The sequence below is a fragment of the Mytilus trossulus genome, chromosome 11, assembly GCF_036588685.1.
Source record: "Mytilus trossulus isolate FHL-02 chromosome 11, PNRI_Mtr1.1.1.hap1, whole genome shotgun sequence".
In the NCBI taxonomy this organism is placed as follows: Eukaryota; Metazoa; Mollusca; class Bivalvia; order Mytilida; family Mytilidae; genus Mytilus; species Mytilus trossulus.
Window position 1 is genome coordinate 41079035 of NC_086383.1, and position 24597 is coordinate 41103631.

Genomic DNA, 24597 nt, shown 5'->3' on the forward strand with positions numbered 1-24597 from the left:
TATAATTTATTTGGCTTATTAAATTTTCACAAAATTTTGACACAATATTTACTTTTACCCTTTGACAAAAATATGAAAAGTTTTAACAATTTGAACCACACACTTCATCGGAAAAATTTCATTGGATATATGCAGTTTGACAAACACTTATTTTGATCATTGAGAAGCTGGCAAAAGAATGTGATTAAAACGTTCAGCTGATTTTCATAGAGTTATCTCCCTGTACTCTTATGTACCACTTTAAATTACCATGTATTGAGGAAAAGGGTTTTTCATATATAGACAGACAGACAAATATTTTGTTATATATTCACAAACCAATACAGAACAATATTATACATCATTATGGAAGTTGTCGTTTAAATAAGTAAGTCGTATAATTCTAATTTTTTTTTCTCGACAAATACAGCAACCGTTTTTACTGATGACAAAACATATTGCTTCATAAGATCTTATAAGGGATAATTTTGTTTTATTAAGTGAATGTACAGCAAAAGCATATATTTCCTAAAAAAAATAATGACCCCAGTTTTATTTATGTTTCTCCCATTTTTCCTTCTGAAAGCATTTCAAAAGAGCAATCTTCTCATTTTTTTTTATTTCAAAATATTAACCTTTTTACTTTGGTTTCTAGTCCCTTTTAAAATTACGTATATTGTGATGTAATAGGCATTTTAAGCTAAACAACTATTAAATCACTGTAAATATGACTGTGACGTCAATGAATATACATTTCTTAGCTTTTGCGTGGAATTACGTTGATTTTGATCGGATTATAAATAGTTTGGGGAACTGCAAAGGTCAATATGCCGACACAGAAAGAAATATATAAAATAAAAGACGACAGACCGTCACGTGAGCGAGTTTTGCCTAAGTGGTTTCAACCAGTAATTGTGGTTTCAACCAGTAATTGTCAGTATGAGCAAAACTTGAATCTGATATGCATATACATGTTCGCTTGAATAAGAATTGGTTGCGTAACGTCTTAATTACTACAATTATGTATTTGTTTTTATATATATGTATATATATTAATGTAAGTACAAATGTACTTGAAGGACATTTAAATATGTGCCATCTTTTTCGACTTTAAAATCTCTGTGAATATCATACTTATTATCTGTTTGAGACATCATCTTTTTGTGACCTCGCAGTTTAAACATCGAAAAAAGTCAATTAATCTTTTATGGAGCTTCCATTGGAATTGAGGGGGGAAGGGATGAAAAAAGGACAAAAGTTTTGAGTAAAAAAAATGAAGGATGAGCAACTTTGCATTAAAATCACAAGGCTGGATGTCAATTTATGTAACAAACATAGTCGGAATAAACTATAAGGAGGCTTTGTGAATGTGGGTGTCCATTAGAAGATTCGATTCATTTTTTCTTAGAATGCCCACTCTACATAAACTTTAGAAATCAGCTCTTTAAAAACATTCAACACTTAGCTGATATATCTATAGAACACATTTTATTTGGAACAGACGAAATTACTGTTGAACAAAACACAATCCTTTTCAGAAATGTACATAGTTATATACGCCATACAAAAAGATTCTTTGATTAATATTGCTGTATCTTAAAATGTACTCGTATCCAACTGTTATACTGTTTAAACATAATATAAAATTGTATATATTTTTCATATTGTACTGAAATATTTAATTGCTGTCATCTTGAAATTTTGTATATTGTACTTATATGGAGAGGATTATCTTAAGTTGTTATAACTTGTATCCAATCCTATTGTATATTTAGACAATAAAATATGTTTAAACTAATGAGGCTTTAGCGCATATCCTTCTTTCAACTACACGCTTCTCCAGAGATCATTTAAGTATTCCGGGTGACCAGAGTCAGATTTTTTTTCAGGGGGGGGGGGGGCGAGGTACTAGAAAAATTTGGTTGATTATTAATGGAATCACTGAAGCATGACTTGAGCGGGTTCCCTTTGCGGCAGGCAGTAACCCACCCATCCTTTTTTCCCCCAGTCCCTTTATGAGAATTTCGTAATCGGCCACTAGGGCTCATGTGTGTGTATTTATCAATTTAACGAGTCGGATGGAAACAAAACACGCTGCTGGTCACAAGCCGACAAACATCGTAACTTATATGAACACCACTGATATCCGATCGAGTCAGATTTTTTTTCAGGGGGGGGGGGGGGCGAGGTACTAGAAAAATTTGGTTGATTATTAATGGAATCACTGAAGCATGACTTCAGCGGGTTCCCTTTGCGGCAGGCAGTAACCCACCCATCCTTTTTTTCCCCAGTCCCTTTATGAGAATTTCGTAATCGGCCACTAGGGCTCATGTGTGTGTATTTATCAATTTAACGAGTCGGATGGAAACAAAACACGCTGCTGGTCACAAGCCGACAAACATCGTAACTTATATGAACACCACTGATATCCGATCGAGTCAGATTTTTTTTCAGGGGGGGGGGGGGGCGAGGTACTAGAAAAATTTGGTTGATTATTAATGGAATCACTGAAGCATGACTTCAGCGGGTTCCCTTTGCGGCAGGCAGTAACCCACCCATCCTTTTTTTCCCCAGTCCCTTTATGAGAATTTCGTAATCGGCCACTAGGGCTCATGTGTGTGTATTTATCAATTTAACGAGTCGGATGGAAACAAAACACGCTGCTGGTCACAAGCCGACAAACATCGTAACTTATATGAACACCACTGATATCCGATCGAAAATGCTTTGAAATATTTGCGCTCGCTTTACCCCAATGTACATGTAACCGTATAATGAATAGATGAGGTTATTTGACATTCACATATCTATACATGACTATCAAATGACAGATTTACCCTTGCACCTGATATAATAAGTTTAAACTTTTAATTTTTATGAAAGTCGTTCATATAAAAATAAGATCTGTTATGATTGCCAATGACTATGGATCCCAATAGATCGGTACGGCCTTCAACAACGACGAAATTCTTACCGCATAGCAAGTTTTTTTTATGAAATGCCAATCTGACAGAGCAACCAAGCAATCAAGACGCCAATTAAATTAAAGCAATTAAATATATTATGTAATAATTGGCATACAACTTTATAATGATCAACTTTTGTATCGAAGAAATGATACATGTATATCATTATTTTCCGTTGCAGGGGCGGATCAAGTCATTTTTGAATTTTGGGGCATCCGAACTTTAGATAAAACGGGGGTTTCAAACAATATGTCCCAATTCAAATGCATTGAACGTACAATAAAGGGGACGAGAGGTTCGGTTTAAACTGGTTTCACTGTAGTTTGTGATGCGATGCAAGATTTTTAAACAGAGGTTTTCATAAGAGCATCAAGCAAATACAATGCATCATAGAATTGTAATAAAAGAAACTCACCTTTCCCCTTCTTTTTAATATATAGTTAGACGACTGCGGAACTTCAGAACAATCGGTTAAAACCATTTTAGATTTGGTTGCTCTTCTCAAAGTAAAACTCCAAGCAACTCTGATAGGAAATACATATGGTACGTTTTCTTTTTTTAAGCAGAACACTACACGTCAGCTTCAATGCATATTTGGTGATACAGCAGGTAAAAATCCAGGAAATCGTTTAACTTTTGGTGAATATTTATATCCAATGGCACATTTAACAAAACTTCTGGTTAGCACTTAATCGAAACCTCTGAGCTCGGAATACACGGTAACCTTTTATACAACCCGAAAAACGCTTATAAAACTTTAACGTTCGGATCCAAGTCCGTCATCGCTTTCGATAATTTACACAACGAAAATGAAAAGTAAACTTCAATCTCGTAAAGTAATAAATATCTAATAAATATCTTATTAACCAAATATAAACAAAGGCGACGGTAACAATTGTGTCAATATTGTATTCATAAAATATTAAGTTATGGAAAGCATAAATAGTTCCATTGTTTGCAGAAGGCAGCGCAAATTCCAAAACGTCGATCGTTCAATGTGTGCAAAACATTTCACTAATTTCTTGATATTTGTATTTCTTTTTCAGAAGTCTTCACTTGTATAAATCCAATAAAACTTCATATGTTCAGTTTTGTCATTTTCCTTTGAAAAATTACATTTATTTAGATGTTTAATCTATAGGCAAATATAGCACTTTTTGGATTAGAAAAAAATACACGTGAAATTTTGTAACAATCAAATTTAATCACACGACGAAATTATCCACTAGTTTCCCAATCCTTGAAGTGATTTTTATTTTTTATACATGTATCTGGTTGCAAATTAAAAAAAAATTACACTAAGCGCACAACGATTTCGGTTGCATGTGTCTCCCTTTCCGTCTTACACGTTTAACACGAGTTTATTTTAAATTAAAATATCTTTGCAAACATCATATTATTAAGTTCCTATGGGCATCAAGCAAACGTAAACAAATAAATAAAATAGAAAACACATTCCGGTAATTATTCAATTGTGTATAATTTTTATATAAACCCGTTAACTGAATTTCGATTAATTACAATACAATACAATACAATATTTTATTTACGTCTCACCATTTATAAACAAACATATAACAAGTTACATAATGTTTCAAATCGAATTGAAAAGAAAAGCTTTTAATTTCATTTGTCGGAACTACACATTTACCTTTAAAACAAGGTTCTATACCCATTCATAAAGATAAGATAATATTTAATTATTGAAAATGACGTTGTTTCTCGTTAAATCAGTGTTAATCCGCTTTTATTTCAAAGAATTTTAAATAGTTTTGATATATATGTCAAAAATTAGGGCGACATTTCAATGACGCTAATGCCTTGCAGTGGCACGCTACTAGTTCGAATGCTTCTTTGCGATAATTTTGAAAAACGTTTTTGTTAATTTGGTGCATGGACGCATGGAATAGGTTTTCAGTTAAAAGGAAAGAAAGTCCTATCTGTTATGGGATATTGTACCCTTTGTTAAATTTAAATGTTGTCAAATGATTTAGATCATGGTACCAAACACTTTCACTAAAATCAATTTGGCTCGTTCAATTTTTATAATTTTTTTACAAAGTATTTACTTTGACCCTTTAACCAAAAGATATAAATTTCAAAAATTTTGAACCAAGCATTATATCAAAAAAAATTACACTGGTTATATAGCAGTTTGACAAACACCGATTTGACCATTGAGAAGCCTAATATTCTCTTTACAACACAACGTAAACTAATTAAAACGTTTAGCTGATTTTACAGAGTTATCTCCCTGTAGTGTAAGGTACCACCTTTATCCGCTTTTATTTCAAAGAAATAGTTTTGATATAGTTTATGTCAAAAAATAGGGTGACATTTCAATGCCGCTAATGCCTCTACTTGTCGGGATGCTACTTTGCGACAACATTGTTTGAGAATTAGAACAAAAAGTTTTCATTAATTGGTGCATCGATGCATGGAATTTTTACTAGTCTTTCCAATAGTCTCCTAACCTGTCTACAGTCTCAAAGGTCTGGCTATGTGTCAACAAGTCTGTCTACATTCTCAAAAGTCTGGTTATGTGTCAACAAGTCTGTCAACATTCTCAACAGTCTGACTATGTGTCAACAAGTCTGTCTACATTCTCAAAAGTCTGACTATGTGTCAACAAGTCTGTCTACATTCTCAAAAGTCTGGCTATGTGTCAACAAGTCTGTCAACATTCTTAACAGTCTGACTATGTGTCAACAAGTCTGCTTACATTCTCAAAAGTCTGACTATGTGTCAACAAGTCTGTCTACATGTTTACCAGTCTGTATATGTCCACTTGTCTCCATTTTTACCGGTCTGTCTGCGTGTCTATACTAGTCTGTCTCCATGTTCTATGGTCTGGCTTCATATACCATAAAATAGACAAAAAATAAAAACAATAGGGATTATTGGGGTGCTCCAAATAGTGGGTCTCTTTAGAGTCTAAGCGTGACGCGGGATTGCCGATTTTTTTGTAAGCGTGACACCTGAAAGTCAAATCATTGTGTCGTGAAAGGGGAAATGAGGTCTAGCGGGACCCGGGAAATGACAAAAAAGTGAGAATTGCTTACGTAAATAGTGTAAGCGGGATACGGGAATCTGATAAAACAGTTAGCGGAATCCGGAATCGGAACCCACTAAATATAAAGAATAGAGATCAATGTGCAAAATACATATTAAAAAAAGAAATGAAGGACTCTCTCCGTCCATCCAGGATTCTCTCCGTCCATCCAGGATTCTCTCCGTCCATCCAGGATCATCTCCGTCCATCCAGGATTCTCTCCGTCCATCCATACTATCATCGGTTCTTACATCAAAATCTAGTTATGTTCATGAGGTACATTTTACGATCAACAACAATAAAAAAAAAAAGAATGAAGAAAACTGTGCTTAAGTTAAAAAAAAACGAAATAGTAATCTTTGCTATAAAAAAAAATAGAAAAAAGTGCCAGAAAATAAGAAAGAGAAAAACCAAGGAACATAGAAAATAAATAATAGATAAAAACTGTGCAAAAACAATAAAGAATGAAAAGAAAATGGATTAAAAGAAAAATAAAAGAATTGTGTCAAAAATAAATAATAGAGAAAACTGTGCAAAAAACAATTAAGAATAATAAGAAAATGAATTAAAAGAAAATTAAAAGAAAAGTGTCAAAAAAAAGAATAGAGAAAACTGTGCCACAAAATTAGAATCGAGAATGTACCAAATATTAAGAAGAGAGAAAACTGTACCGAAAACAAAGAATAATGAAAACTGTGACAAAAAATAATAATCAATAAATCAAGAATAGAGAAAACTGAGCCAAAAAAAAAGAATTCAGAAAACTGCAAAACTAAAAATTAAGAAAACTGTGCTTGAAATAAAGAATAAATAAAACTACACAAAAAAAAGGAATAGTGTAAACTTTCCCCAAAAAAATGGAGATAACTGTGCCAACAGAAAAGAACAGAGAAAACTGAAATGAAATGATTAGAGAATAAGGGACAACCATAACAAATAAAATGGTCTAAAAATTGAAGAATAGAGAAACAAACACCTCCTTTCTGGTCCTGCTGATAACATTTATAGTTAAATGCATATTTTTGAAATATCAAGAAAAAAACCAAAAACATCGGCTATATTCTGTTTTGAATTTTTTGTCTCTTTGCGTTAATAGTCAGACTAGTCAACTATAATATTCAACTTCCAATGACCAAGATCATAAACTCCGACAATCAACGATGGACTTCGGAAAAATTCAGAGACCCGACGACCTCACTTCCGGAAGGTGGATTAGTAGTTTCATTGTGAATATGAATTTACGTGTATCTGTCTAATTTGTAACCAAAACAAAATGTACTTTCTTAATCCAATTTTAACGATAATCTTGTTAAACCTTTTTAGGGTTAAAAATAAATTCAATTATCCGAATTAAAAACTAGATTAATCCTGTTTATTAACTATAATTTTAATAACAGTCGAAAATAAGAACGATAGAATTTTGTACTATTGCGCTCAGATGCTTATGATATCACACCAATACAGAAACTCAGCTAGAATCTAAAAAAAATTGGAGACCACGAATCCAAAAAGTCCCGCAATAACGGATTAAAATCGCTACCACTACGACACAATTTGCCATCGCAAACTATAAATCGAAATCGCGGATTAAATTCGTGATAAAGAACATGTAGAATTAAACGTTACATTCATAAATAATTCGCGTCAAAGGATCAAATTCGTTATCACATATTTGTATAATTGAATTTGGATAATAAATTTCAAAAATTCGAAAAAAAAAGTTACTGCGTTATATATAAAAAAAACAACCTCAAGATGACGGATTTGATCTGTATTCCCTTTACATCACAGATTTGTTATCATGAATTAGAGAAATCTGTGATAGCTCGAATCTCCAAATTTATTTGACCGATCTACACAAACTCTTTTAAAAAGAGATGTAAACCGGAATAACGTCAGTCGTTATATTCCGCCAATCTCCGACTAATTCCGCGATTGCTACATCATCGATGGGCTAAAGGCCGCTAGTGGGTGACGAATTATTCGAGTTACCCCAAAGATTGATCACGATTTTTCTAATTCGCATTCTCGTCTTTAAAAAAATATACACAACCATGAATAGACAATACTTTATCTTACCTTACACGCATGCGTACAAGAGGACGAAGACTATATAAAAGAGGGACGAAAGATACCAAAAGGACACATAAATAATGTCGGAAAATAACCGACCGTGCAAGGGCTGTATAGCCAGTCAAGGTCGTTAAAAACTTCCATTTGTCAAAAGGACAGTCAAACTCATCAATCTAAAATAAACTAACAACGCCAAGGCTAAAATTAAAAAAGAAAAATAGACAAATAGACAAACAATAGTACACATGCATGACACAACATAGTAAACTAAAGAATAAACAACACGAACCCTACCAATATGTAATAACAAATCCGGTAAATAGTCTTTTTCGGTAGGTCCCTTTCATGAAAGGGAAGGGGATTGTAGTTACGTTTGCAAGGTTCATTTTGATAAGACAACGCCAAATTCAGAACATCTGATGATCTTAAATTATACGCGCAAGATTTGAAGGTACATGTATTACTGACCCCCCCCCCCCCCCCTGAATATACTGTATTATGTTGCCACAAAACTCAATTTGTGATAATCAAATCTCTAAAAAAAAAAAATTAAAAAAAATAAAAAAAATTGATTCGCACAAATCTTCACACTCAAATACTGTTTGATAATATCATCTAAATATGCTTTATCAAAAACTTGAAAATTAAATCAACAATCGAAAACGAGTCTAAACATCAGCCCAACAATGTTAGATCTGTAAATTTGGTGTCGCAAATATATATATACAAGTCTAAACTAAAAACTACGTTCAATCCTATGATTGCGTTGGATAAAAACCGCAATTTCTATACGTGTGCATGTAAAACTCGTTGTAGAAGGGCTAAATACAGCACACACAGTTCAGTTTCCAAAAAGATCAAAAAAGTGAAAAAGCATATTTGAACAAAACGCATTTGACTAAACAGATTGAACAACTTATGTTCTTAACCCCTGCTGGCTGCCATTGGCGATTGATTATTACATTGATCACAAGATGTAGCAAAATGGATCTTAATATTAATTTGATACGTTTAATCAGAAAACAATACACTTGCGGGAAAGTTGTCATACCAAAAACTGATGTTTCAATTTTTGTAGGTACACCAGATCCGGATTTCGCCGGACAATAAATGTCTCTTCGGCAATGTTAAGGATTGAAATAGTGTTTGGAAGGCCATATAATTTACCTCAATTTAGGATAGACTCTTATTTAAAGAGTCAAAATAGGATGAACGAATCATATAAACCGGAGGGAAAATATGATACAAGCCCAAACGAAAAAATACACTTTAGTAAACAAGTCTAAATTGAAAACTACGTTCAATCCTATGATTGCGTTAGATAAAAACCGCAATTTTTATACGTGTGCATGTAAAACAAATTTCATATATACCAGACTATCACGGTCCAGAGGCTCATGACTTAGGACAGGCGCTAAAATGGGGCAAGGCTAAACACGTTTTGTGATATATTAACCCCTACCCCTCACCCTCCAAGACATCTGTGATAATAAAGATCACGTGACTGAATAACTTATGGATGTACTTCTACTTACAGCAGCTTTTTTCTTCGCCACTGGCTTCTTCGACACCGCTTTCTTGACATTTTTCAGTGCTTTCCATGGACCAGACATACTGATATTATGTCGATATTGTGTATTTACGTTCGACTCGAAAAAAAATCCTAATACCACTCGCACTTTCCTTACTTCTATATTTTTTTTATATACTTTCTCTTGTGTAATTTGTTTTGTTTGGTTTTATTTGTATCCTTTCAATTATCAGAGACAACTGAATGTTATGCCGTCTTTTATCGCAGAATGTTTTCACTTTATATCCCTTTTCACTAATGAAAGTATGATTTAAAACATATGAGCTTTCTTTATTTCGATCAATGCATATCGTACGGTTTTGATACATACAAAAATCAATTTAGTATTAAATAGGATTTGTTTCAGTAAAAATCAAGTTGATCCTCAAAGCCCAGATCAAAGAAAAAGATTTAACTTCAAACAGTTGAAGATGGCATAATAAATAGAAAATTGCATTGTTTCCATGGAAATATGCATCAAATATGGTAGTTTCCACCACTGAATCTATAACAAATTCATATCCGCAAAAAACATAAATCGTTTTTCGGATATTCAAAATATTGAACATACGTAAAATATCCGTTGCTATTTTTCTTGAAAAAAAACGTTGCTTATAGAATTCATACTCCGTGTATTGATCGATTCCATTACGGAGTTATTTCCTTTCTTTCATCGTAGAGTAGAGTAGCATGCGGATTGGAGCTAGAATTGCCGGATAGCTTACATAAAGCTGTGTTCTTTACAGAAGAATAAAATTAAAGTACCACAAATTGGCGCCAGTCTTTGATATCATAAAGCTTCAACGGTGCTTTTGAATTGGTCAGTGTGCCATGTGATGACACACATGCGTCACAATTCCAATTTGTTCTTTTGAACTCGAAAATAATTATTCCATGTAATTGATTTCTTCAAGTTTAACTTATTTAATTGATTAACTGGAATAGCTGTTCACTATACAAATTCAATCCTCGTATCATTTATAATTTCGACTTCGATCTCTTTAAATAAATCTCCCCCACAGACGAGATAGTTCATAATTAGTTCTAATAATATTTAATTGCTGTAAACATTGCATGTCAACTACAAAACGTCCTTCTAGCAAAAATAACTATGCAGGAGAAGTATATGATTTAAATTTAAATAAAAAAAATAATTAATCTGTAAAGAGCATTACATAAAAGTAAATGGTTTCATTAAGAATGTGTATTCAATATTTCTTTGACTTTTGACCTCCGAGGAACTTAAATTTGGTCTCTGATTATTTTTTTGGCAAAAGCAAAACAAAGAAGATTTACCGTAGGTATAAAGACTTAAATATCCTAACTGAAACGCTTTTAAAAAGATAAAACAACATTTACAGATTTAATTTTCACTGTTAAAATTTTTGAAATTTTAATCAAATAAAGATCGATTTATTGATTTAAACTATCTTTCAATATCATGAATATTAAAAGATTCGTTTTCTTGTCACCGAGTGTCCAAAGCGAAGGATTAACTATTCACTGTTTTAAACTTACGTCAAATGAATGAGTTAGCGTTACTGTGATTTGAATTTGCGGAAGAACATGCATTTAAACCTTGTCAATAGAAAAAAGGTATCAAGGAGCAAATGAAATGGACAAGAAGACAAGCGAAATTGACAACAACTATTTCCACTCGGAAGAGGTTTCATTCTGTTTCTCCATAAGCGTCTAGGGCTGATATACAAAAGATCTTAGTGAAGATTTGTTCCGAACGAATATGTACAATAAAGTGGTTTTATCTATAGCAGCCCTGGCTGTATTACAGAAATACTACATATATCCCGCTCGCAGCTGTAGATAATGAAATGAACTCGATAGATGATCTGCTTAATGTGGTACCCAATACTTTCACTAAAATTAATTTGGCTCGTTTAATTTTCATAAAATTTTGCCAAAGTATTTACTTTGACCCTTTAATATAACAAAAGTATTAAAATATAATTTTTTAAGAACCAAACGTTTTGTCAGAAAAATTACACTGGTTTTATTTCACAAACACCAATTTTGACCATTGAGAAGCTTAATATTCCTTTTACAACACAACGTAATTAAAACGCTTAGCTGACTTTACAGAGTTATCTCCCTGTGGTGTTAGGTACCACCTTGAGAAAAAAAAATAGTCCGAATCTACAATCTACTGTAGGCGCATTGGACAACAGCCTCCCTTTTTATGTTTTAGTTTATTATCATCATTTAATTAGCAATGTTCCCCTCATTGAACAAGTTCTTGTTATTGTCCATACAATGTACGAATTACGTAATATAAAAACAGGATGTGGGTTATTTTTAAATGACACAAAATCAGTAAATGCACAGAGAGAAAAAAACCACAAAAATGCACAAAAAAGCACAAAAAGCAAAGGAACAACTCTTTGATACAAACTGTCCCAAAATTGAGATGATGTGGCATGCATAAGAAAAGTACAATAACAGTATACATGTATACTCATTACTACCTGTTGGTGACCTTCTGCTGTTGTTTTTTTATTTGGTCGGGTTGTTGTCTCTTTGACACATTCCCCATTTCCATTCTCAATTTTATCATTACTACCTGCAGCCTTTATTCTCTAAATAAACTCATCATAAATACCAGGACTAAATTTAGTATATACGCCAGACGCGCGTTTCGTCTACAAAAGACTCATCAGTGACGCTCGAATCCAAAAAAGTTAAAAAGGCTCTAAATTTCTTAAACATCTTAGATGCACAACAAAAGGGTTTTACTTCGGAAGAACTGTTGTTAGGTTTGTTTCTAGTACCTGGGGCTTCTCAAATTCAGTTACCTATCAATTCAACGTTATATAACTAAAGGATTTATGGTTTCACTCATGACATTGCTCGAACCGACATGTAAATACATTTTTAATAACGCAAATGCAATATTTGCTTAAGTGCACGTAAAGCAACAAAGTTGAAACAACCATCAAATCAAAATCTTCCTCAATATAAATAAGCAGATGTGGTAAGACTGTCAAAGTATGTTTTATTAATCAAAATAGTATAACCCGAATAATCCAGTCGTTATATTACATTTACGATCACTTCGATCACTCCATTAACGCTCTGGAGGACGATGACCGTAAGGGGGCGTTGTAATCATTCGAGTTAAGCAGAATTGTGACAAAACCCAATAAATATCCATCAAGTTTAATGCCGGAAATCTGTAAAGTCTTAAAATCAGTATGTATTCGTAATATTCAACTAATGCAAAGCGACCGGCAGTCAGGCACATTATTTTGCTTGAAAAACTTAAGTTTCAGCATAAATTCGACCGTAAACATTTTCGTCTTGCTCTGCTAATCGTTACTTTTTTTTCCGGCAATTGTGTTCCATTAAAATAAATCCTAGATCTGACTCTGAGTATACTCTATAATTCCCTTTTTCGGTATCTAGAGCATGCTTACACTGGAATAATTTCGATTGAAAAGCCGACCTCTGTGACTGTCGGACTATCGACTGTAATGCAATGAATATATTTTCTTTCTCTCAATTTTAATATTCGGTCATATTAAGTCAACGGTCAGGGGTGTTAGGTAAGCATAAGTGCATCTCATTTCTATGTAGATAATTTGGGTTTGCACTTTCAGTCATGGTTTATTGACTTTTTAAAAATGTTTTGCAAAGTTTACAGTTTAAGGTAATGCCAATTTTATTTCAAACAGCAATCAAAATTACTACAGGCGAGACATTTCTCTGTGTCAGTAGTTTGTTTAGTAATTATCAATTTCTATTAATAATAATAACGATTTAGCGATATATATAATGATTTTATAATATGTTAAAACTGACTTTGAAATATTGAAATTAAAGAAATTGATCTATTCCAATATATGTTTCTAAATCTAAAGGGTATTAATTTATTTATGAAAACATATTTTTTTTACAAGTAAGCGTGAAAGTATGATAATTTTTAAGATTAATTTAGTTTTCACTGAACCGTAAGATATATAAAGTTACATTACAAATATGATACATTGGTACTTACAACCACTAGATCTCTTAATTCAATAAAATAATATTGGCACAGTGAAACCTTACTAAACCGAATCCTGTATAAACCGAAACCTGTTTAAACCAAACATGTTGGTAAGCACCGTCATATCAAATTATGTGCGTTGTGAACCTGATAAAACCAAATATCGGCCAAAACTGAACAAAATCTAAAGTCCCGAAGAGGTTCGGTTTAAACAGTTTTCACTGTGTTTGATTTGATAAAAGCTAGCGTCAAAATCAGCTAACAAACAACAATAAACACATTTCGATTTCAGCATCGGGGAAAAAAGAAGTAAGCTTTCGATTTTTTTCAGCCTGGAACTGGTTATGAGGGTCAGTATAGGGATTATTCATTTCTGTATTCTTTATTTTTTAATGTCATTTTCCCCCTTTTCTTAAAGCAATTATACATACTTGTAACTCTAAAAACCGACATTTTGGTTACATGTCAGCTGACGAAAATCATAAAGTGAAATATGTGACTAACTTCCTATTCCCGAGATAAATACTCACAACATATATCATGTTCAGCAGTGGTAACTGTTTAAAAAAAACTCCAATAGAGAGAAGGACAAAATTTAGGCGAAGGAATTTCTTCTAAAACCTGGCATCACCTTAAAATACGCTTACTGAACATCCTCTTTCTGTTATATATGTTGAATAAAATTCAGAATGGAAATAGGGAATGTGTCAAAGAGACAACAACCCGACCAAATAAAAAAACAACAGCAGAAGGTCACCAACAGGTCTTCAATGCAGCGAGAAATTCCCGCACCCGGAGGCGTCCTTCAGCTGGCCCCTAAACAAATATATACTAGTTCAGTGATAATGAACGCCATACTAATTTCCAAATTGTACACAAGAACTAAAACTAAAATAATACAAGACTAACAAAGGCCAGAGGCTCCTGACTTGGGACAGGCGCAAAAATGCGGCGGGGTGAAACATGTTTGTGAGATCTCAACCCTCCCCCTAACCAATGTAGAAAAGTAAACGCATAACAATACGCACATTAAAATTCAGTTCAAGAGAAGTCCGAGTCTGATGTCAAAAGATGAAACCAAAGAAAATAAACAAAATGACAATAATACATAAATAACAACATACTACTAGCAGTTAACTGACATGCCAGCTCCAGACTTCAATTAAACTGACTGAAAGATTATGATTTCATCTTATGAACACCAGGCACACTCCTTCCCGTTAGGGGTTTTGTATCATACCATCATAACATATATGAGAAGAACATAACCCGTGTCATGCCAACAACTGATTTTAGAATAAATGTGTTTAGTTCCGACGCCAAGACCTTATCAGTGACTCAATATTAACGCCAAAATATGTAATCTTTAATGACAACAGTATCGTAATTATATCCCTTCTTAATAAGTCTATTCAAAGGTTTTGTAAGTTTCTGCGGTGAATACTGACACCTTTGTGCTGTATAAAGAATATTTCCATAAAAAATTGGATGTGAAATACCTAAACGTATAAGAAGTCTGCATGTTGAGCTGTATTTACGAATGATGTCTTTATACCGATGATAAAATTTAGTAAATGTTTTGACTAGTTTGTGATATCGAAAACCCTGGTGTAATAATTTTTCAGTAATACATAAATTTCTCTCGTTAAAACCTAAAACATTGTTACATACACGAGCGAATCGTACAAGTTGAGATATATAAACACCGTAAGATGGTGACAAGGGAACGTCACCATCTAAAAACGGATAATTAACGATAGGAAATGAACAATCATCCCTTTTATCATAAATTTTAGTATTCAGCTTTCCGTTAGTGATATAGATATCAATATCGAGGAAAGGAAAGGGCAGTGGTCATTGTTATTATCCTGATTTAGAGTAATTTCTCGCAATTTGATTGGCTGATATTGTTCTTATAAATTTCAGTACAATTTTTTATTTCGTCAAAAGGAATTATCTCCCTTATTTATTACGTCAATTGGGATTATCTCCCTTCTACCATTGACCTAATATTTTTTTTCTTAAATGAGTTGCTTCATAGTCCTAATATTTTAATTTTTCACAGTTTTAGATTAAATTTCTAAAATATATTTGGTTGATGTTGTCATTATATTGAATTCAAATATAATAATATGTAATATAACAAAATCAGGATAAATTCGTTACACAGTGTTCAATTGTCCTAATACGGAATTTATCGGGTCAATAAAATTCTTATCGGGTTTGGCTTCGCCTCACCCGATATGAATTTTATTGACCCGATAAATTCTCGTATAAGGACAATTACACACTGTGTAACTAATAGTATTAGCTTTATTTAAAGTAAGTTCAGCAAGATAAATTTCACTAATATACATACTGAAGTCGTCATTATTGAGAGCCAACATATCATCCAAATATCCAAAAGTATTATTAAATTTGTTTATCAGATGTTGTTTTGATGGGTTGTTGAAGTATACCGAATACAAATAGACATACAGTGAAACCTGACTAAACCGAATCCTGTATAAATTTAAAACAAGTAAAACCCAAACATATTCGTAAGCACCGTCCTATCAAATCATGTGCGTTGTGAACCCGATTAAACCGAACATCGGCCAAAACCGAACGAAATCTTAAGTCCGGGAGAGGTTCGGTTTAAACAGGTTTCACTGTATTGGTATTCCTTGTCAAATGGTGAATCATCTAATTGTTGAAGGTTGTACGGTTGTCTTTTATTGCTTACATCCACTTCATTTGAACTTTGGTGGCTAGTTGTATCATTGGCAGTTATATTACATCTCCTTATTGTTACATATGTTATAAAAAAGAAGATGTGGTATGATTGCCTATGAGACACCTATCCACAATAGACCAAAATGACACAAACATTAACAACTATAGGTCACCGTACGGCCTTCAACAATGAACAAAGCCCACACCGCATAGTCAGCTATAAAAGGCCCCGATAAGACAATATAAAACAATTCAAACGAGAAAACTAACGGCCTTATTTATGTAAAAAAATGAACCAAAAATAACGTTTTGGCAAACAAAGGTAACAAAGGCATATTCTTGTGTTTATGCTCCGGCAATGATGAAATATGATTAATAAACATATTTGAGAAGAAAATACATGAAAAATACACCAGCTTTTAAAACCAATGAAAATGCAGTAAAAAAAAGGAAAAATGAATGGGTTAAACATTAATAATTCAAGGAATTCCCGACTGCGCCGAAGACCAACATCATCGACGCCCAATTGGAATTACTCGGTCTTTCTAGTTTGGCGAAGAATGTATTGTACTGCGTAGCGAGACTGACCGAGTAGCAACAATGACATCGACGTCATAAATATCTCCGTAGACAACGTTAACGTCGAGTCGATACAGCTCAGCAAAATACGTTGTCATCAACACACGTTAATTCGCAGCTTTATAAAAATTGAAGTAACGGAAATTTCTTGTGGTAAGTAAACTTTTGTTGTTGATATATTTTTCAATATTGATGGAATATTACTCGGTTAAATATGATAGTATCATTTATCTTGTTTTTCATTCGGCGATATAGTATATTTCTATACGTATGGAATTTTAGTTGTCCTATAGAAATTAAATGATAATAGAACTTCAAATTTACATGCAATCTACATTTTTCTAATGCATAATTTTTATTTTACTCAATATTTCTTTGATTTACAAAATATTTTTATCATCTATTTCATATATATATTTCATATTTGAACTGAAACTGAACAAACAATTTGTCCAATCTCATAAGAAATATCCGGCAATTTTAGGCATTTTGGAAATTGCCTAAAAATTTAGTTATTTTTCAAAAAAATACTTGATAAAAAAAATGCATATAACATTTATATTCTCAATGGAAATCATTATTGATCTATAAGTCACGGAGACTGATAATTTTACTTCAAAATGTTTTTTTTTTTATAGACTAAATATGGAGATCCCGCCAAAAGAAGAAGAGAACGAACAGCAGACGCATTCTGAGTATTGTGATGCACTTCTAAGTGAAACAATAATCGCAATAACCCATGACGAATATAAAAATACAGCTTTAAAAAAGAAACTTGGTATGTATACGACAAAAATGAATCATAACATTCTCGTGTTAATTGTTTTACATTTGTCATTTCAAAGTCTTTTAAGGGTAACTATGCGGTATGGGTTTTCTCATTGTTGAAGACCGTATGTTGGCTTTATAAATATCAACTTCTACGTCATTTTGTCTCGGGTGGAAAGTTGTCTCATTGGCAATCATACTAGATTCGTGTATTTGGTTTTGATGTTATATTTGTTATTCTCGTTGGATTTTGTCTGATGCTCGGTCCGTTTCTGTGTGTGTTACATTTTAAAGTTATGTCGTTGTTCTCCTCTTATATTTAATCCGTTTCCCTCGGTTTTAGTTTGTTACCCTTATTTTGTTTTTTGTCCATGGATTTATGAGTTTTGAACAGCGGTATACTACTGTTGCCTTTGATTATATACTACATCTTCTTATTTTTAATCATAACCAGAATATACCTTTGGTTTGTTTATGTTGTTTTTATGTGATTGACAAATTGATGTCTACACGGTCACGTGATTCAATGCTTTGAAGCTTTGTATCAGCCACAGATAGAAAACAGTTCATTCAAATTAGATTGTTATATTAAAACTCAGCCTTCCTTATCATAAAAGTGCGAAAAGTCTTCAAGCTGGATGTCACGTATGAAACATTTGCCACTGGACATTAGGCAATCAACAATTATTCAATCAATGGATGTATAAAACAATAATAGAAATCGGTCAATCGATAATTGTATTATTAAATAAGCGATTCACAATATATTATATACATATATACATATTTATATTACAGATCTATTTTAAATGATAATTTCACAATTAACATATTAAAACCACCACTTATGCAATGATGTAAAAGAACAATTTAAACACTAAAAAAGAGAGAAATATTTTTATAAAAACTTAAAACAACCTCAGATCTCAGAATGAATAATTGAGTTAATATATATTCTTTGTATGTTTATAATCTTGTATGAATATTGTTAGTGCTTCATAAGCCTCTAAGGCTGGCTGATATGGTATACTATTGCTAATGTATTGAAATGTAATTGTAATTTCATGTATATTGTATCAGGTTGCACTTTAAATAAAATAAAATCTAAATCTAAATCTATACATTACGTTTAAGTCCTTTTTTTAATTTTTCAGGAGAATCAGAAGTTCAAAAGACATTTGAGCAAAAAGGGGCAGAAAATTCACTTGATGATGCTGTCGGACCTAAGGTAAAATACACAAGAGGGTTACGAGGGGGTGTCCTTCATTTCGTTACTCTTTATTTTTTCAACCCCTTTTCTCCTATGTTCTATGTTCTATGTTCTATGTCCTATGTTCTATGTTCTATGTTCTATGTCCTATGTCCTATGTTCTATGTTCTATGTCCTATGTTCTATGTTCTATGTTCTATGTCATATGTTCTATGTCCTATGTTCTATGTTCTATGTCCTATGTTCTATGTTCTATGTTCTATGTCCTATGTCCTATGTTCTATGTTCTATGTCCTATGTTCCATGTTCTATGACCTATGTCCTATGTTCCATGTGCTATGTCCTATGTTCTATGTTCTATGTTCTATGTCATATGTTCTATGTTTTATGTTCTATGTCCTATGTTCTATGTTCTATGTCCTATGTTCTATGTCCTATGTTCTATGTCCTATGTTCTATGTCCTATGTTCTATGTCCTATGTTCTATGTTCTATGTTCTTGTTCTATGTTCTATGTTCTATGTCATATGTTCTATGTCCTATGTTCTATGTTCTATGTTCTATGTACTATGTTCTATGTTCTATGTTCTATGTTCTATGTCCTATGTTCTATGTTCTATGTCCTATGTCCTATGTCCTATGTTCTATGTCCTATGTTCTATGTTCTATGTTCTATGTTCTATGTCCTATGTCCTATGTTCTATGTTCTATGTTCTATGTCCTATGTTCTATGTCCTATGTCCTATGTTCTATGTTCTATGTTCTATGTCCTATGTTCTATGTTTTATGTTTTATGTTCTATGTTCTATGTTCTATGTTCTATGTTCTATGTTCTATGTTCTATGTCCTATGTTCTATGTTCTATGTACTATTCATTTTAACCATTATTCTATATTCTTTAATTTCAAGCTTATTTCTCTATTCTTTTATTTCAAGCTTATTTTCTCTATTCTTTAATTTCAAGCTTATTTTCTCTATTCTTTTATTTCAAGCTTATTTTCTCTATTCTTTAATTTCAAGCTTATTTTCTCTATTCTTTAATTTCAAGCTTATTTTCTCTATTCTTTTATTTCAAGCTTATTTTCTCTATTCTTTTATTTCAAGCCTATTTTCTCTATTTTTTTTTGTTCTGTCCTTTATTGACGATTCTATAAATCCTTTCAAGACCCCGATATAAGCATTGATACTCAACTTTCATAAACTATAAGCATGCAAAATATTTCCGATAAATCAAAGGTGATATGCCATACAGCACAAGAAGAAAAACTTACATATTGTGCATTATTTCACAGTAATCATGAAAGGGTCAAAGGCAGATTGTCGCCGACTTCCGCGATCGTGTCACATTTTCAGAAATTCGTATTAATTAATCTTAAGTTGTCTATGTTCTATTTTGTCGACTGATTTTGTTTTTCTTTGTTGTCTGTTTTGTCTTGAAGTTGTCTGTTTTGTCTTGCTGTTGTCTGTTTTATTTTGTCTTGGTGTTGTCTATTTTTAATCGGTGTTGTCTGATTTGTCTTGCTGTTGTCCGTTTTAATTTGGTGTTGTCTGTTTGTCTTGCTGTTGTCTGTTTTGTCTTAAAGTTGTTTGTTTTTCCTTGGTGTTGTCTGTTTTATTTTGGTGTTTAGATATAGGAAGATGTGGTGTGAGTGCCAATGAGACAACTCTCCATCCAAATTGTTGTCTGTTTTGTCTTGCTGTTGACCTTTTTGTCTTGCTGTTGTCTGTTTTATTTTGGTGGTGTCTGTTTTGTCTTATTGTTATCCGTTTTGTCTTCCTCCTGTTTTTTCTTGATGTTGTCTGTAATTTATAATGGTATGGTTTTGTCTGTTTTATTTGACAAATGGTTGGTGTGGAAATTTTTTATCTAATAAATGGCGTTATACATACTCGTGAGCTGTTTCTAGCTTGTAATAATTCATTGTTGTGAAACTGTTTCCCTTAAGCTCGTAAATATTTGCTCCATATTCATTTCTTTTTAGGAGTAATATTTGTTTATAACAAGCTTTAAACTTTATTCATTTGACATACGAAATACCTAATTTTTTATTTGTAGAATCCTGTCCAGAGTTCTGAACGGGATAGGATAGCCAGTGTAAAGAAAACGAGGGAAAACAATGCTAGAAAAGAAAAGATGATAAATAAAAATTACAAAGCAGTAGACGAAATAATGAAAAGATATACTAAGGATTTAAAAATACAGCGAGAAAAGGAACTAAAGTTGAAAAAACAGATGGCAAAGAGTGAGAGGAAAGAGAAAAGGAAATTAGAAAAAGGTATTAACTTGTCATTTTTTCTTTGTTTCTCCTTGCATTTTTTGTGTTGATGATATATCTGTCTTATTACCTGCTTCTTTATAACCTCACCATTGGAGACTTCATGCAAATCAGAGCATGATATATTGTAGGAGTGGATCACACATTGTATTCTATAGACACTTATCTATTTTCAAAGGCTGTTAGTGCCCCTTTTTGTTTTGATATCTAATGATTGTGTAAGTGCTGTCGGCAAAGTTATACCCGAAAGGATGGTCAGTAACCCCACCCCCAGGATATGATATACTAAATATGTTAATCAATCAAAGCAACATGATATTTTCATTTATATTTAAAGCAACCAACAATCAACAATATATTTATATTTACAGAGATGAAGAAAAAAGAAAAGATCATGATGAAAAACTTGAAAGTTTTTGATATTGAAAAGAAGGATAAACAAGACCATGCCAAAGTTGGTGAAAACGAAAAAGAAAATAAGAACACAGTTGGTTTAAGGATTTATAATTTCTTTAGAAATCTGTCCTGTTTAACAGGACAGAGAAAAGATGTTTAGTGACGAACCGTCAATTAGTGTTTAGTGACGAACCGTCAATTAGTGTTAAGTGACGAACCGCCAATTACTGTTTAATGACGAACCGCCAATTACTGTTTAATAAATGTTTATATTTAGATATGTGTTTTTTCTATAATTTTGCGTGTTTTCTTCTCAATAAGAAAAAAATATCAGAACATCCAGATAATTACTCCCTGTAGGGTAAAAAGATGACCAAAAGAAAGAACCCTCCGTGTTTGATCGTAGAAGATTTGAGATTAAATATTATGGAACTATTGTTCACGATTGTTCAATATAAACTAATTGTTGATATCTATTATAGTTGTATTAGAACATGGTATTTATGGTAATTAAAACATGGCAGTTTATTCAAACCTGGAACTTTTATAATAGACTAGTCTCGATTCAAACAATGGTCATTTGGTTTGTTAAAGACTGTGACGTTAATCAGGGTATCCTATCTATCAGGTTCTCTCAGGAAAATCCGATTAAGTTGGCAACATTTGGTCCAGTTGTTTCAAAGAAGATTTTATTGTTTCAGTTTATGATGCTAGATGGGCGGACGACGTACGGTCGATGCCACTGGTGGTGGACGTGTCGTCCCCGAGGGTATCACCAGCCCAGTAGTCAACACTCCGGTGTTGACATGCATATCAATAATGTGGTCATTTTTATAAATTATCCCAGGCATAGATTACCTTAGACGTATTTGGCACACCTTTTTTGGAATATTGGATCCTCAATGCTCTTCAACTTTGTACTTGTTTGGCTTTATAAATATTTTGATATGAGCGTCACTAATGAGTCTTTTAAAATGCGCGCCTGGCGTACTAAATTATATAAATCCTGGTACCTTATGTAGACGAAACGCGCGTCGTGCGTACTAAATTATATTATTTCATATCGGTTGAGAATAAGATTCTCTTATTGGATTATAAGAGGTCACATGACATTCATTATTCTTCAGTAATAAATTTCATCGGTCTGATAATGACCGTTGGGGCGTGGTTTCCGTCTGATAATGACCGTTGGGACGTGATTTCGGGCTCTGTTAATGACCGCCCGGTGGGGCGTGGTTTCTCTGTTTAGAGAGATGTACCTTTTATAAAATATGTTCAGTTTTTAATATTATATTGAAGTTGTTGAATTGTTTATTATATGTTTCGTTAATTATGAACTTAAAGATAACTTGATTAGGTATTTATATACTGAAAAATTGCACTAAAATGAATGGCATTACTACGACTGGTCTTCACTCTTTGCTATAGAAATCGTACAACTACTCGAGTTCGCTGTAGGCATTTTGAACTTCGGCTCACTCGTTATCACTATCTTAGTCAATACCACTGTCCTGAGGGCAGTCCATATATCACGATAATGACCAGTTTTTTCAGGAACTATTATATAAATCCTGGTACCTTTGATAATTTTTAAACGATGATGGACCCCAATTGATGTCAAGAACATTTTTTTTGTTGGTAAGTCTTCTCTGTTTTTTAAGGCCGTTTTTCACTAATCTTTATTTCTGATCCTGTACATTTTTTGGTGTTTTGGTGAGGTATTTATCTTTTGGTGGAATTTCATCGCTGAAGCTAAAACTTTGATGCAAGTACTGTTAAATTCATAAATTATTGTGCACATTTATCATTGCGATTTTGTCATTTTTTGAAACACTGAGAAAAATTAAACAAATTCTAAATTCAAGTTTAAATTATTGCGATTACAACTCTGTCACATGGTTTGCAATAATTAAACATTCTCAATAATTTCCGAATTTTCAGTAAGTCAAATGAAGTAATTCTTTTTACTTTTTAATACTCAAGAAGATGCATGGCTTAACATTTTGTGCAGACCATTGTCTAATACTTGACAATATAGAAAAGAAGATGTGGTATGATTGCCAATGAGACAACTATCCACAAATCACACAGACATTAACATTTATATGTCACTGTACGGCCTTCAACAATGAGCAAACCCCATACCGCATAGTCAGCTATAAAAGGCCCCGATATTACAGACAATGTAAAACAATAAGTCTTCTTTTCTGTATTTTCAAGGCCTTTTTCGCTAATCTTTTTTTCTAATCCATTATCTTTTGGTAGAATTTCATTGCTGAAGCTAAAACTTTGATGCAAGTACTGTTAAATGCATACATTATTGTGCACATTTATTATTTCGATGTATAAACCACGGCTGTCAAATTTGGAGTAGGGTGTGCTTAACATTGCGGAGCACCTGAGATCACCCCCAGTTTTGGTGGGGTTTTAATTCAGTGTTTGTCGTTTGTTTATGTTACATATTTGTTTTTCGTTCATTTTTTCACATAAAATAAGGCCGTTAGTTTTCTCGTTTGAATTGTTTATATAGTCACTTCGTTGCCTTTTATAGCGGACTATGCGGTATGGACTTTGCTCATTGTTGAAGGCCGTACGGTAACCTACAGTTGTTAATGTCCGTTTCATTTTTGTCTTTTGTGGATAGTTGTCTCATTGGCAATCATACCACATCTTCTTTTTTATATTTCGTGTTGCTTCGTCTTTAGTTTTCTTTGTTGTGCCTTTTGTACTATTTTTTTGTCTTTGTTTTTGTTTGGTTTTTTTTTGTTTTTTTAGCCATGTCGTTGTCAGTTTATTTTCGATCTATGAGTTTGACTGTCTCTCTGATATCTTTTGCCTCTCTTTTTTTAACAATATACTGAGAAAAATCCTGCTTCAATCATGTAAAGTAAAACAAATTCTTATTCCAATTTAGATTATTGCGGATGTCACAATTTTCGCAATAAAATATTCTAATAAATTCCGAATCAGTTTCAGTCAGTGAAAGAAGATGCATGGATTGGTTGTATAGATCA

General features: G+C 32.7%; 2 protein-coding genes across 3 annotated transcripts in view; one reads left to right on the forward strand and one right to left on the reverse strand.

Moving 5' to 3' along the window:
- LOC134691110 (uncharacterized) overlaps positions 1-10146 on the reverse strand; it is a 28808-nt gene extending 18662 nt beyond the window's left edge. Inside the window, exon 1 of one of the 2 annotated variants that reach the window (XM_063551359.1) lies at positions 9606-10146. In XM_063551359.1, coding sequence (XP_063407429.1) covers positions 9606-9683 — 78 coding nt within the window. In that variant the 5' untranslated portion in view covers positions 9684-10146. Of the gene's footprint in view, positions 1-3360; positions 4416-9605 lie in introns of those variants that run through there. The other variant, XM_063551361.1, reaches the window with a different exon arrangement.
- Positions 10147-16989: 6843 nt separating this feature from the next.
- Positions 16990-21822, forward strand: LOC134690363 (DNA ligase 1-like). Its single transcript, XM_063550332.1, has 5 exons — positions 16990-17087; positions 17573-17712; positions 18857-18930; positions 20968-21187; positions 21559-21822. Exons 2-5 carry the CDS (start codon positions 17580-17582, stop codon positions 21741-21743), a joined length of 612 nt encoding a protein of 203 aa, XP_063406402.1. The 5' UTR covers positions 16990-17087; positions 17573-17579; the 3' UTR covers positions 21744-21822.
- The last annotated feature ends 2775 nt before the right edge of the window (positions 21823-24597 follow it).

Coding starts and splice junctions, on each gene's coding strand:
- LOC134690363 (XM_063550332.1), top strand. CDS start 17,580: ATGGAGATCCCGCCAAAAGAAGAAGAGAACGAACAGCAGACGCATTCT. Junction 17,713..18,856: donor AGCTTTAAAAAAGAAACTTG/GTATGTATACGA, acceptor TTAATTTTTCAG/GAGAATCAGAAGTTCAAAAG. Junction 18,931..20,967: donor ATGATGCTGTCGGACCTAAG/GTAAAATACACA, acceptor TTTTATTTGTAG/AATCCTGTCCAGAGTTCTGA.